Raw genomic sequence first — 16,816 nt, 5'->3', positions numbered from 1 at the left:
TGGTACTGTAAGGTGAGTATGGCCAGGTGTATCTATCCTACCTGCAGTATTCCTCCCCTGGTGCTGTCTAGTTGGTACTGTAAGGTGAGTATGGTCAGGTATGGTCAGGTGTATCTATCCTACCTGCAGTATTCCTCCCCCGGTGCTGTCTGGTTGGTACTGTAAGGTGAGTATGGTCAGGTATGGTCAGGTATGGTCAGGTGTATCTATCCTACCTGCAGTATTCCTCCCCTGGTGCTGTCTAGTTGGTACTGTAAGGTGAGTATGGTCAGGTGTATCTGTCCTACCTGCCTATTCCTCCCCCGGTGCTGTCTGGTTGGTACTGTAAGGTGAGTATGGTCAGGTATGGTCAGGTATGGTCAGGTGTATCTATCCTACCTGCCTATTCCTCCCCTGGTGCTGTCTAGTTGGTACTGTAAGGTGAGTATGGTCAGGTGTATCCAGGTGTATCTATCCTACCTGCAGTATTCCTCCCCCGGTGCTGTCTAGTTGGTACTGTAAGTTGAGTATGGTCAGGTATGGTCAGGTATGGTCAGGTGTATCTATCCTACCTGCAGTATTCCTCCCCTGGTGCTGTCTAGTTGGTACTGTAAGGTGAGTATGGTCAGGTGTATCTATCCTACCTGCCTATTCCTCCCCCGGTGCTGTCTAGTTGGTACTGTAAGGTGAGTATGGTCAGGTGTATCCAGGTGTATCTATCCTACCTGCAGTATTCCTCCCCCGGTGCTGTCTGGTTGGTACTGTAAGGTGAGTATGGTCAGGTATGGTCAGGTGTATCTATCCTACCTGCCTATTCCTCCCCCGGTGCTGTCTAGTTGGTACTGTAAGGTGAGTATGGTCAGGTGTATCCAGGTGTATCTGTCCTACCTGCAGCATTCCTCCCCTGGTGCTGTCTAGTTGGTACTGTAAGGTGAGTATGGTCAGGTGTATCCAGGTGTATCTGTCCTACCTGCCTATTCCTCCCCTGGTGCTGTCTAGTTGGTACTGTAAGGTGAGTATGGTCAGGTGTATCTATCCTACCTGCAGTATTCCTCCCCTGGTGCTGTCTAGTTGGTACTGTAAGGTGAGTATGGTCAGGTGTATCTATCCTACCTGCAGTATTCCTCCCCCGGTGCTGTCTAGTTGGTACTGTAAGGTGAGTATGGTCAGGTATGGTCAGGTGTATCTATCCTACCTGCAGTATTCCTCCCCTGGTGCTGTCTAGTTGGTACTGTAAGGTGAGTATGGTCAGGTGTATCTGTCCTACCTGCCTATTCCTCCCCTGGTGCTGTCTAGTTGGTACTGTAAGTTGAGTATGGTCAGGTATGGTCAGGTATGGCCAGGTGTATCTATCCTACCTGTCTATTCCTCCCCTGGTGCTGTCTGGTTGGTACTGTAAGGTGAGTATGGTCAGGTATGGTCAGGTGTATCTATCCTACCTGCAGTATTCCTCCCCCGGTGCTGTCTAGTTGGTACTGTAAGGTGAGTATGGTCAGGTATGGTCAGGTATGGTCAGGTGTATCTATCCTACCTGCAGTATTCCTCCCCTGGTGCTGTCTAGTTGGTACTGTAAGGTGAGTATGGTCAGGTGTATCCAGGTGTATCTGTCCTACCTGCAGCATTCCTCCCCCGGTGCTGTCTAGTTGGTACTGTAAGGTGAGTATGGTCAGGTGTATCCAGGTGTATCTGTCCTACCTGCAGCATTCCTCCCCTGGTGCTGTCTAGTTGGTACTGTAAGGTGAGTATGGTCAGGTGTATCTGTCCTACCTGCAGTATTCCTCCCCTGGTGCTGTCTAGTTGGTACTGTAAGGTGAGTATGGTCAGGTATGGTCAGGTATGGTCAGGTGTATCTATCCTACCTGCAGTATTCCTCCCCTGGTGCTGTCTAGTTGGTACTGTAAGGTGAGTATGGTCAGGTGTATCTGTCCTACCTGCCTATTCCTCCCCCGGTGCTGTCTAGTTGGTACTGTAACGTGAGTATGGTCAGGTATGGTCAGGTGTATCTATCCTACCTGTCTATTCCTCCCCTGGTGCTGTCTAGTTGGTACTGTAAGGTGAGTATGGTCAGGTGTATCTGTCCTACCTGTCTATTCCTCCCCTGGTGCTGTCTAGTTGGTACTGTAAGGTGAGTATGGTCAGGTGTATCTGTCCTACCTGCAGTATTCCTCCCCTGGTGCTGTCTAGTTGGTACTGTAAGGTGAGTATGGTCAGGTATGGTCAGGTGTATCTATCCTACCTGCAGTATTCCTCCCCTGGTGCTGTCTAGTTGGTACTGTAAGGTGAGTATGGTCAGTTGTATCCAGGTGTATTTATCCTACCTGCAGTATTCCTCCCCCGGTGCTGTCTAGTTGGTACTGTAAGGTGAGTATGGTCAGGTGTATCTGTCCTACCTGCCTATTCCTCCCCTGGTGCTGTCTAGTTGGTACTGTAAGGTGAGTATGGTCAGGTATGGTCAGGTGTATCTATCCTACCTGCAGTATTCCTCCCCCGGTGCTGTCTAGTTGGTACTGTAAGGTGAGTATGGTCAGGTGTATCTGTCCTACCTGCCTATTCCTCCCCTGGTGCTGTCTAGTTGGTACTGTAAGGTGAGTATGGTCAGGTATGGTCAGGTGTATCTATCCTACCTGCAGTATTCCTCCCCTGGTGCTGTCTAGTTGGTACTGTAAGGTGAGTATGGTCAGGTATGGTCAGGTGTATTTATCCTACCTGCAGTATTCCTCCCCCGGTGCTGTCTGGTTGGTACTGTAAGGTGAGTATGGTCAGGTATGGTCAGGTGTATCTATCCTACCTGCCTATTCCTCCCCCGGTGCTGTCTATTTGGTACTGTAAGGTGAGTATGGTCAGGTGTATCTATCCTACCTGCAGTATTCCTCCCCTGGTGCTGTCTAGTTGGTACTGTAAGGTGAGTATGGTCAGGTGTATCTATCCTACCTGCAGTATTCCTCCCCCGGTGCTGTCTAGTTGGTACTGTAAGGTGAGTATGGTCAGGTATATCTATCCTACCTGCAGTATTCCTCCCCTGGTGCTGTCTGGTTGGTACTGTAAGGTGAGTATGGTCAGGTATGGTCAGGTGTATCTATCCTACCTGTCTATTCCTCCCCTGGTGCTGTCTAGTTGGTACTGTAAGGTGAGTATGGTCAGGTATGGTCAGGTGTATCTATCCTACCTGTCTATTCCTCCCCTGGTGCTGTCTGGTTGGTACTGTAAGGTGAGTATGGTCAGGTATGGTCAGGTATGGTCAGGTGTATCTATCCTACCTGCAGTATTCCTCCCCTGGTGCTGTCTAGTTGGTACTGTAAGGTGAGTATGGTCAGGTGTATCCAGGTGTATCTATCCTACCTGCAGTATTCCTCCCCCGGTGCTGTCTATTTGGTACTGTAAGGTGAGTATGGTCAGGTGTATCTATCCTACCTGCAGTATTCCTCCCCCGGTGCTGTCTGGTTGGTACTGTAAGGTGAGTATGGTCAGGTATGGTCAGGTGTATCCAGGTGTATCTATCCTACCTGCCTATTCCTCCCCCGGTGCTGTCTAGTTGGTACTGTAAGGTGAGTATGGTCAGGTATGGTCAGGTGTATCCAGGTGTATCTATCCTACCTGTCTATTCCTCCCCTGGTGCTGTCTAGTTGGTACTGTAAGGTGAGTATGGTCAGGTATGGTCAGGTATGGTCAGGTGTATCTATCCTACCTGCAGTATTCCTCCCCTGGTGCTGTCTAGTTGGTACTGTAAGGTGAGTATGGCCAGGTGTATCTATCCTACCTGCAGTATTCCTCCCCCGGTGCTGTCTGGTTGGTACTGTAAGGTGAGTATGGTCAGGTATGGTCAGGTGTATCTATCCTACCTGCAGTATTCCTCCCCTGGTGCTGTCTAGTTGGTACTGTAAGGTGAGTATGGTCAGGTATGGTCAGGTATGGTCAGGTGTATCTATCCTACCTGCAGTATTCCTCCCCTGGTGCTGTCTAGTTGGTACTGTAAGGTGAGTATGGTCAGGTATGGTCAGGTGTATCTATCCTACCTGCCTATTCCTCCCCTGGTGCTGTCTAGTTGGTACTGTAAGGTGAGTATGGTCAGGTGTATCCAGGTGTATCTATCCTACCTGCAGTATTCCTCCCCCGGTGCTGTCTGGTTGGTACTGTAAGGTGAGTATGGTCAGGTATGGTCAGGTGTATCTATCCTACCTGCAGTATTCCTCCCCTGGTGCTGTCTAGTTGGTACTGTAAGGTGAGTATGGTCAGGTGTATCTGTCCTACCTGCCTATTCCTCCCCCGGTGCTGTCTGGTTGGTACTGTAAGGTGAGTATGGTCAGGTATGGTCAGGTATGGTCAGGTGTATCTATCCTACCTGCCTATTCCTCCCCTGGTGCTGTCTAGTTGGTACTGTAAGGTGAGTATGGTCAGGTGTATCCAGGTGTATCTATCCTACCTGCAGTATTCCTCCCCTGGTGCTGTCTAGTTGGTACTGTAAGGTGAGTATGGTCAGGTGTATCCAGGTGTATCTATCCTACCTGCAGTATTCCTCCCCCGGTGCTTTCTGGGTGGTGATGGAGGAAGAATGTGGGGAGACCAAGAGCTTTACACAACCAATCCATCACGTTCATCTCCAGCTCTGTACACGCCGGGCTGGAGGCCTGGACCCAACACACAACAACATCATGTTATTCTATCATAAATAGTCATTACAATTATAATATCACACCACTATAGGATTTCCTGCACAGGTTTTCTGTAGCAGATTATTGTATCCAAAGTAACTTAATAGATAAAAAAAAAACTCACAAACTTGATGTCACAGTTAATGTGTTACCAGGAAATATATATTTTTTAAACAAACATGATATTCGAGTCTTTAAACCAAAAGTTGAGTTGGATGATTAAGTGAGTTAATTTTGTGTGGTTCCACACAAAGTGTAAATGAAGTTTGACGTGGTAAGACAGTTACCCAGGTGAATCCGATGTTGTTGATGGCGTCAGCCAACATGTCTCCTAACATGGAGGGCCAGGAGGTCAAGGCTGGATAGTACGCATGCATGTAGGGGCTCTGCCAGTGGACCACCTGACCAACACACGCACGCACGCACGCACACACACACACACACACACACACACACACTCCATCATTAGTGCCGCCAGAAATATACTTTGGGTGACAGAATATCCTTACAAGTTACAGTGAACAAGTTACAGTGAACAAGTTACAGTGAACAAGTTACAGTGAACAATCGATGTTTGATCCACAATGGTCCTGGTAACGTCTCATAGTCATTCGGCAAGATACGTCCTCTCACTGTCAACTGTGTTTATCTTCTGTTAATTTTTATTTTCAACTTAACATGTGTACATATTTGTATGAACATAACAAGATTCAACAACTGAGACATAAACTGAACAAGTTCCACAGACACGTGACTAACAGAAATTGAATAATGTGTCCCTGAACAAAGGGGGGTCAAAATCAACATTAACAGTCAGTATCTGGTGTGGCCACCAGCTGCATTAAGTACTGCAGTGCATCTCCTCATAGACTGCACCAGATTTGTCAGTTCCTGCTGTGAGACTGTACCCCACTCTTCCACCAAGGCACATGCAAGGTCCCGGACATTTCTGGGGGGGAATGACCCTAGCCCTCACCCTCCGATCCGGTCCCAGACGTGCTCAATGGGATTGAGATCTGGGCTCTTCACTGGCCATGGCAGAACACTGACATTCCTGTCTTGCAGGAAATCATGCACAGAACGATCAGTATGGCTGGTGGCATTGTCATGCTGGAGGGTGATGTCAGGATGAGCCTGCAGGAAGGGTACCACATGAGGGAGGATGATGTCTTCCCTGTAACGCACAGCGTTGAGATTTCCTGAAATGACAACAAGCTCAGTCCGATGATTCTGTGACACACCGCCCCAGAAAATGACGGACCCTCCACCACCAAAGGCGACGTGGTTGCCGGTGATGTCTGGTGAGGACCTGCCTTACAACAGGCCTACAAGATCTCAGTCCAGCCACTCTCAGCCTATTGCGAACAGTCTGAGCACTGATGGAGGGATTGTGCGTTCCTGGTGTAACTCGGGCAGTTGTTGTTGCCATCCTGTACCTGTCCCGCAGGTGTGATGTTCGGATGTACCGATCCTGTACAATCAGCTGTCCGTCCTGTCTCCCTGTAGCACTGTCTTAGGCGTCTCACAGTATGGACAATGCAATTTATTGCCCTGGCCACATCTGCAGTCCTCATGCCTCCTTGCAGCATGCCTAAGGCATGTTCACGCAGATGAGCAGGGACCCTGGGCATCATTCTTTTGGTGTTTTTCAGAGTCAGTAGAAAGGCCTCTTTAGTGTCCTAAGTTTTCATAACTGTGACATTAATAGCCTACGGTCTGTAAGCTGTTAGTGTCTTAACAACCGTTCGACAGGAGCATGTTCATTAATTGTTTATGGTTCATTGAACAAGCATGGGAAACAATGTTTAAACCCTTTACAATGATCTGTGACGTTATTTGGATTTTTAGGAATTCTCTTTGAAAGACATGGTCCTGAAAAAGGGACGTTTCTTTTTTTGCTGAGTATATCATGTGTGAACATAACGTACCCCAGGCATGATGACCTTCTCTATGTCCCTGAAGATACAGTCCCAGTCCTCCGGGTCAGTGGGGGCGCTGTCTGGCAGCAGCTCTCTCATATAGCCAGGCTTCACCTCTGGGCCTGGGGTCACCTTCCTCTCTCTGATGGTGGTCAGGTACCTAGTGATGTAATCCACCATCTCCTTACCTGGACGACGGACAACACACAACAGTCAGATTACACAATATTAGTTAGCCTATTATATTATTTAGGATATCAATCACAAACAATGTTCAACCACTCTTTGAGATCTGTAGAAATAGATGTAAGAGGATTAACATCACTGTGTTTTGGTCTTCTTCGGGGTATAACAAAACAACAGTCAGATTACACAATATTAGTTAGCATATTATATTATATAGGATATCAATCACAAACAATGTTCAACCACTCTTTGAGATCTGTAGAAATAGATGTAAGAGGATTAACATCCCTGTGTTTTGGTCTTCTTCGGGGTATAACAAAACAACAGTCAGATTACACAATATGAGATAGCATATTATATTATATAGGATATCAATCACAAACAATGTTCAACCACTCTTTGAGATCTGTAGAAATAGATGTAAGAGGATTAACATCACTGTGTTTTGGTCTTCTTCGGGGTATAACAAAACAACAGACAGATTACACAATATGAGATAGCATATTATACTGAGACAATATATAAACGCAACATGCAAAAAAATGTCAATGATTTTACAGTTGAGTTACAGTTCACATAAGGACTTTTTTCCCCCCAAAGGAAATCAGTTCATTTAAATAAATTCATTAGGCCCTAATCTATGGATTTCACATGACAGGGTCTACCCACATGATGAGTGGACCAGGGAGACGTCGGCCCACCCATTTGGGAGCCAGGTCCATCTACTGGGAAACCAGGCCCAGCCAATCAGAATATTTTTTTCCCCCACAAAAGAGCTTTATTACAGTTTCATCAGCTGTCTGGGTGGCTGGTCTCAGACAAACCCACAGTTTCATCAGCTGTCCAGGTGGCTGGTCTCAGACAAACCCACTGTTTCATCAGCTGTCTGGGTGGCTGGTCTCAGACAAACCCACAGTTTCATCAGCTGTCCAGGTGGCTGGTCTCAGACAAACCCACTGTTTCATCAGCTGTCTGGGTGGCTGGTCTCAGACAAACCCACAGTTTCATCAGCTGTCTGGGTGGCTGGTCTCAGACAAACCCACAGTTTCATCAGCTGTCTGGGTGGCTGGTCTCAGACAAACCCACAGTTTCATCAGCTGTCTGGGTGGCTGGTCTCAGACAAACCCACAGTTTCATCATCTGTCTGGGTGGCTGGCCTCAGACAAACCCACAGTTTCATCAGCTGTCTGGGTGGCTGGTCTCAGACAAACCCACAGTTTCATCAGCTGTCTGGGTGGCTGGTGTCAGACAAACCCACAGTTTCATCAGCTGTCTGGGTGGCTGGTCTCAGACAAACCCACAGTTTCATCAGCTGTCTGGGTGGCTGGTGTCAGACAAACCCACAGTTTCATCAGCTGTCTGGGTGGCTGGTCTCAGACAAACCCACAGTTTCATCAGCTGTCTGGGTGGCTGGTCTCAGACGATCCTACAGGTGAAGAAGCCGGATGTGGAGGTCCTGGGCTGGCGTGGTTAACGAGGCCGATTGGACGTACTGCCAAATTCTCTAAAACATCGTTGGAGGCGGCTTATGGTAGAGAAATGAACATTCAATTCTCTGGCAACCGCTCTGGTGTACATTCCTGTAGTCTGCATGCCATTTGCACGCTCCCTCAAAACCTGACACATCTGTGGCATTGCGTTGTACAATATGACAAAAGTGCATATTTTAGTGTGGCCTTTTATTGTCCCCATCTACCTACCTACAATACCAACCATCTATCTACCTACAACACCAACCATCTACCTGCCTACAATACCTACCTCAATAACTACCTACAATACCTACCTCAATAACTACCTACAGTACCTACCTACAATACCAACCATCTATCTACCTACAACACCAACCATCTACCTGCCTACAATACCTACCTCAATAACTACCTACAGTACCTACCTACAATACCAACCATCTACCTACCTACAATACCAACCATCTATCTACCTACAACACCAACCATCTACCTGCCTACAATACCTACCTCAATAACTACCTACAATACCTGCCTACAATACCTACCTCAATACCTACCTACAATACCAACCATCTACCTACCTACAATACCAACCATCTACCTGCCTACAATACCTACCTCAATAACTACCTACAGTACCTACCTACAATACCAACCATCTACCTACCTACAATACCAACCATCTATCTACCTACAACACCAACCATCTACCTGCCTACAATACCTACCTCAATAACTACCTACAGTACCTACCTACAATACCAACCATCTATCTACCTACAACACCAACCATCTACCTGCCTACAATACCTACCTCAATAACTACCTACAGTACCTACCTCAATAACTACCATCTACCTACCTACAATACCAACCATCTATCTACCTACAACACCAACCATCTACCTGCCTACAAACCTACCTCAATAACTACCTACAGTACCTACCTCAATAACTACCATCTACCTACCTACAATACCAACCATCTATCTACCTACAACACCAACCATCTACCTGCCTACAATACCTACCTCAATAACTACCTACAATACCTACCTACAATACCAACCATCTACCTGCCTACAATACCTACCTCAATAACTACCTACAATACCTACCTACAATACCTACCTACAATACCAACCATCTATCTACCTACAACACCAACCATCTACCTGCCTACAATACCTACCTACAATACCTACCTCAATAACTACCTAAAATACCTACCTACAATACCAACCATCTACCTACCTACAATACCAACCATCTATCTACCTACAACACCAACCATCTACCTGCCTACAATACCTACCTCAATAACTACCTACAATACCTGCCTACAATACCTACCTACAATACCTACCTACAATACCTACCTCAATAACTACCTAAAATACCTACCTACAATACCTACCTCAATAACTACCTACAATAACTACCTAAAATACCTACCTAAAATACTTACAATACCTACCTAAAATACCTACCTACAATACCTACCTACAATAACTACCTACAATACCTACCTCAATAACTACCTACAATTATTACCGACAATACCTACCTAAAATACCTACCTAAAATACTTACAATACCTACCTAAAATACCTACAATAACTACCTAAAATACCTACAATAACTACCTAAAATACCTACAATAACTACCTAAAATACCTACAATAACTACCTAAAATACCTACAATAACTACCTAAAATACCTACAATAACTACCTAAAATACCTACAATAACTACCTAAAATACCTACAATAACTACCTAAAATACCTACAATAACTACCTAAAATACCTACAATAACTACCTAAAATACCTACCTACAATACCTACACTAACTAGCTACAATAACCACCTACAATCTAGCCCCGTGGTTGTATCTTTCCTCAGCACTATATGGAGAAGAAGCCCAGCTCACCTCTACAGTTGTATTCCTCTGCCTGCATCCTTGTACCAATAGAGTTGTCAGCTGAGAGGTGTACAGTAGTGTGTTAGATCAGTGTTTCTCTCTGCCGGTGTTGTTTAGTTAAGAGACGGAGGTACAGACATATATATATATATATATATATATACAGGGCCACCGATAGAGACCGCCCTAAAGGTACTGACGTAGACTGACATCGAAACTAACGCTCGTCTCTCTACCTTCCCACCCACAGTTAAATAAACATCAAGGGCTGCATCTCATTTCACAATAGATGTCCTCTCTCCACGTGCCCTGGTGCAGTGCACTCCCACTCTCCCCTTCATGGGTCTATCTGTCTGGGATGAATAGGTAAATGTGACGGTCACGCACATGCACAGACACAGACACACACACACACACACCCAGACACACTCACACACACACACACTCACGCACACACACAGACACACACACACACCCAGACACACTCACACACACACACACTCACGCACACACACAGACACACACACACACCCAGACACACTCACACACGCACGCACACACACACACAAAGCTGTGTTGAAAGTAACTTAAACTTTCGTTCACTCCTCATTTTCCCTCTGTGAACTAAATAAACTAACATGACAGACTGATGTTGTTTGAAGAGAATCATGCCATCTAGGTAAAGAAACGTGGTGTGGCGTGATTTAACAGAACAGAACGCCACTTCATGGAATCCCTGACAAATGCTTCCTTCCAATCACATATCACAGCGGAGGTGGCTTGTGTTTTCGAGTATCTCTGACGGATGTAGGCATAGAGATGCATCCCAAATGGCCCCCTGCACCCTAAATAGCCCTATAGGCCCTGGTCAAAAGTAGTGCCCTGTAAAGGAGATAGGGCTCCATCTGGAACACAACCAGGTCTAGGATGTCTTACTCAGTGAACCAGCAAATGTTATCATATACAGGATGTTATCATATACAGGATGTTATCATATACAGGATGTTATCATATACAGGATGTTATCATATGCAGGATGTTATCATATACAGGATGTTATCATATGCAGGATGTTATCATATACAGGATGTTATCATATACAGGATGTTATCATATACAGGATGTTATCATATACAGGATGTTATCATATGCAGGATGTTATCATATACAGGATGTTATCATATGCAGGATGTTATCATATACAGGATGTTATCATATACAGGATGTTATCATATACAGGATGTCTTACTCAGTGAACCAGCAGATGTTATCATATACAGGATGTTATCATATGCAGGATGTTATCATATACAGGATGTTATCATATGCAGATGTTATCATATACAGGATGTTATCATATGCAGGATGTTATCATATACAGGATGTTATCATATACAGGATGTTATCATATGTAGATGTTATCATATGCAGGATGTTATCATATACAGGATGTTATCATATACAGGATGTTATCATATACAGGATGTTATCATATACAGGATGTTATCATATACAGGATGTCTTACTCAGTGAACCAGCAGATGTTATCATATACAGGATGTTATCATATGTAGATGTTATCATATACAGGATGTTATCATATGTAGATGTTATCATATACAGGATGTTATCATATACAGGATGTCTTACTCAGTGAACCAGCAGATGTTATCATATGCAGATGTTATCATATGTAGATGTTATCATATACAGGATGTTATCATATACAGGATGTCTTACTCAGTGAACCAGCAGATGTTATCATATGCAGATGTTATCATATGTAGATGTTATCATATACAGGATGTTATCATATACAGGATGTTATCATATACAGGATGTTATCATATGTAGATGTTATCATATACAGGATGTTATCATATACAGGATGTTATCATATACAGGATGTTATCATATACAGGATGTTATCATATACAGGATGTTATCATATGCAGGATGTTATCATATGCAGGATGTTATCATATACAGGATGTTATCATATACAGGATGTTATCATATGCAGGATGTTATCATATACAGGATGTTATCATATGCAGGATGTTATCATATACAGGATGTTATCATATACAGGATGTTATCATATACAGGATGTTATCATATGTAGATGTTATCATATGTAGATGTTATCATATACAGGATGTTATCATATACAGGATGTTATCATATACAGGATGTTATCATATACAGGATGTTATCATATACAGGATGTTATCATATGCAGGATGTTATCATATGCAGGATGTTATCATATACAGGATGTTATCATATGTAGATGTTATCATATACAGGATGTTATCATATGCAGGATGTTATCATATACAGGATGTTATCATATGCAGGATGTTATCATATACAGGATGTTATCATATGCAGGATGTTATCATATACAGGATGTTATCATATACAGGATGTTATCATATACAGGATGTTATCATATACAGGATGTTATCATATGTAGATGTTATCATATACAGGATGTTATCATATACAGGATGTTATCATATACAGGATGTTATCATATACAGGATGTTATCATATACAGGATGTTATCATATGCAGGATGTTATCATATGCAGGATGTTATCATATACAGGATGTTATCATATACAGGATGTTATCATATACAGGATGTTATCATATGCAGGATGTTATCATATACAGGATGTTATCATATACAGGATGTTATCATATGCAGGATGTTATCATATACAGGATGTTATCATATGTAGATGTTATCATATACAGGATGTTATCATATGCAGGATGTTATCATATACAGGATGTTATCATATGCAGGATGTTATCATATACAGGATGTTATCATATGCAGGATGTTATCATATACAGGATGTTATCATATACAGGATGTTATCATATACAGGATGTTATCATATACAGGATGTTATCATATGTAGATGTTATCATATACAGGATGTTATCATATACAGGATGTTATCATATACAGGATGTTATCATATACAGGATGTTATCATATACAGGATGTTATCATATACAGGATGTTATCATATGCAGGATGTTATCATATACAGGATGTTATCATATACAGGATGTTATCATATGCAGGATGTTATCATATACAGGATGTTATCATATACAGGATGTTATCATATACAGGATGTTATCATATACAGGATGTTATCATATGCAGGATGTTATCATATACAGGATGTTATCATATACAGGATGTTATCATATGCAGGATGTTATCATATACAGGATGTTATCATATGCAGGATGTTATCATATGAAGGATGTTATCATATACAGGATGTTATCATATGCAGGATGTTATCATATACAGGATGTTATCATATACAGGATGTTATCATATGCAGGATGTTATCATATACAGGATGTTATCATATGCAGGATGTTATCATATGCAGGATGTTATCATCTACAGGATGTTATCATATGTAGATGTTATCATATACAGGATGTTATCATATACAGGATGTTATCATATACAGGATGTTATCATATGTAGATGTTATCATATGTAGATGTTATCATATACAGGATGTTATCATATACAGGATGTTATCATATACAGGATGTTATCATATACAGGATGTTATCATATACAGGATGTTATCATATGCAGGATGTTATCATATGCAGGATGTTATCATATACAGGATGTTATCATATGTAGATGTTATCATATACAGGATGTTATCATATGCAGGATGTTATCATATACAGGATGTTATCATATGCAGGATGTTATCATATACAGGATGTTATCATATGCAGGATGTTATCATATACAGGATGTTATCATATACAGGATGTTATCATATACAGGATGTTATCATATACAGGATGTTATCATATGTAGATGTTATCATATACAGGATGTTATCATATACAGGATGTTATCATATACAGGATGTTATCATATACAGGATGTTATCATATACAGGATGTTATCATATGCAGGATGTTATCATATGCAGGATGTTATCATATACAGGATGTTATCATATACAGGATGTTATCATATACAGGATGTTATCATATGCAGGATGTTATCATATACAGGATGTTATCATATACAGGATGTTATCATATGCAGGATGTTATCATATACAGGATGTTATCATATGTAGATGTTATCATATACAGGATGTTATCATATGCAGGATGTTATCATATACAGGATGTTATCATATGCAGGATGTTATCATATACAGGATGTTATCATATGCAGGATGTTATCATATACAGGATGTTATCATATACAGGATGTTATCATATACAGGATGTTATCATATGTAGATGTTATCATATACAGGATGTTATCATATGCAGGATGTTATCATATACAGGATGTTATCATATGCAGGATGTTATCATATACAGGATGTTATCATATACAGGATGTTATCATATGCAGGATGTCCTGCAGTATCAAACTATTTGTCACGTGCCGAATACAACAGGTGTAGTATTTCACCTTACTGTGAAATGCTGACTTATACAAGCCCTTAACCCACAATGCAGTTCAAGAAATAGAGTTAAGAAAATATTTACTAAATAAACTAAAGTACATTGTTTAAATAAATAGTAACAATAAAATGACATAACAATAACGAGGCTGTATACAGGGGGTACCGGTACCCAGTCAATGTGCAGGGGTACAGGTTAGTCGAGGTAATTTGTACATGTAGGTAGGGGTAAAGTGACAATGCATAGATAAACACAACGAATAACAGCAGTGTAAAAACAAATATGATTAATTAATATGATTAATTGTTCAGCAGTCTTATAGCTTGGGGTTAGAAGCTGTTAAGGAGCCTTTTGGACCTAGACTTGGCGCTCCGGTACCACTTGCCGTGCGGTAGCTGAGAGAACAGTCTATGACTTGGGTGACTGGAGTCTTTGACAATTTTTGTTAGTGAAAACGTAGGTCAATGCAACCCGATTGTGGTAAGAAATATGGAAAATAAATAATGGTTAATAACATCAAGAAATATATTCCCCTCTGAATCTACAGATTTGTTGTGTAGTTTTTAAATCCTAACTCCCATTCATAAAGTATTACCTTTATTATGATGATAGTATTACCATACGAAGTGGATTGTACAACCCAGAATGAAGGGTTTGAAATGATGAAGCGTCTGCGTTTTTTCTGTGTTGATTTCCCTTACTTTAATAGAGTATAGAATATTCTGATATAGAAGACTCTTGGAAGATTAGTCCAAATGTGGACTAAAAGAGATCCTAATTAATATCAAAAAAATCTAATCAAGCTAAAATCTAAACGCTTACATTTAAATGTTATGATTATTATCACACGAGTGATAAGAGGATGGAATGTAAGGGACATTTACATTTTGTGCTTTTTACTTTTTACTCATTTCTGTGTTCTCTTCATTTGCCTTTTTCTTGTAAATAATGTCTGCGTTCTATTCATGTGCTGTTCTATAAAGCAATTTCTGTGTTCATGCAAGTGGCTGACTGTACAAATCACCTATCACAGTAGCTGCAATTTGGCAGTACGCCCAGAACGTGTTTTGAAAACGAACAACCGTGTTTTGAGAACAAACGAAAGATATCTCAGTTTCAAGGTTTCAGCTTAGAGAGAAAGAAGCCTCGTGAGGTGTTGGTCTGTCACATGTCATGAAACAGTATTGGTCTGTCACATGTTATGAAACAAAACGGTAATGATTAATTAATTATGCTAAATCATGCAACTATAACTTGTCTGTTTGAGTGTCCCTGTATCCCTGTGTCCCTGTGTCCCTGTTTGAGTGTCCCTGTATAACACTGTTTGAGTGTCACTGTGTAATAATTTCCACGACAAAGGCATTTCGCTCGTCTGGTAGGCTCGCGTTACTGGGCAGCTTGCGTCTGGGCTTCCCTTTGTAGTCTATAATAGTTTGCAAGCCCTGTCACGTCCGACGAGCGTCAGAGCCGGTGTAGTAGGATTCAATATTAGTCCTGTATTGACACTTTGCCTGTTTGATGGTTCGTCTGAGGGGATAGCGGGATTTCTTATAAGTGTCCGGATGAATGTCCCGCTCCTTGAAAGCGGCAGCTGTAGCCTTTAGCTCAGTTCGGGTGTTGCCTGTAATCCATGGCTTCTGGTTGGGATATGTACGTACGGTCACTGTGGGGGCGACGTCATCGATGCACATATTGATGAAGCCGGTGACTGAGGTGGTATACTCCTCAATGCCATTGGATGAATTCTGGAACATATTCCAGTCTGTACTAGCACAACAGTCCTGTAGTGTCTAACCATTTCCGAGTTGAGCGAGTCCCTGGTACTTCCTGCTTTAGTTTTTGCTTGTAAGCAGGAATCAGGAGGACAGAATTATAGTCAGATTTGCCAAATGGAGGGTGAGGGAGAGCTTTGTATGCGTCACTGTGTGTGGAGTAAAGGTGGACTAGAGGTTTTTTTCCCCCTCTGGTTGCTGGTAGAAATTAGGTCAAATGGATTTAAGTTTGCCTGCATTAAAGTCCCCGGCCACTAGGAGGGCCACTTCTGGATGAGCATTTTCTTGTTTGTTTATATCCTTATACAGCTTGTTGAGTTCGGTCTTAATGCCAGCATCGGTTTGTGGTGGTAAATAAATGGCAACGAAAAATATAGATGAGAACTCTCTTGGTAGATAGTGTGTCCTACAGCGTATC

General features: G+C 42.3%; 1 protein-coding gene across 1 annotated transcript in view; it reads right to left on the bottom strand.

The window, feature by feature from the left end:
- The window catches only part of LOC110514654, a 49,564-nt gene that overhangs the window by 14,850 nt on the left and 17,898 nt on the right, over window positions 1–16,816 (bottom strand). The window contains exons 3-5 of the mRNA XM_036981802.1: window positions 6,557–6,739; window positions 4,916–5,029; window positions 4,482–4,604 (exon numbers count right to left, since the gene is read on the bottom strand). Coding sequence (XP_036837697.1) covers window positions 4,482–4,604; window positions 4,916–5,029; window positions 6,557–6,739 — 420 coding nt within the window. The remainder of the gene's footprint in view (window positions 1–4,481; window positions 4,605–4,915; window positions 5,030–6,556; window positions 6,740–16,816) is intronic.

This window comes from Oncorhynchus mykiss, chromosome 6 (genome assembly GCF_013265735.2).
Source record: "Oncorhynchus mykiss isolate Arlee chromosome 6, USDA_OmykA_1.1, whole genome shotgun sequence".
NCBI classification, from domain to species: Eukaryota; Metazoa; Chordata; class Actinopteri; order Salmoniformes; family Salmonidae; genus Oncorhynchus; species Oncorhynchus mykiss.
The sequence above is the reverse complement of the archived record's forward strand: the minus strand, read 5'-3'. Positions and strand labels throughout refer to the sequence as shown.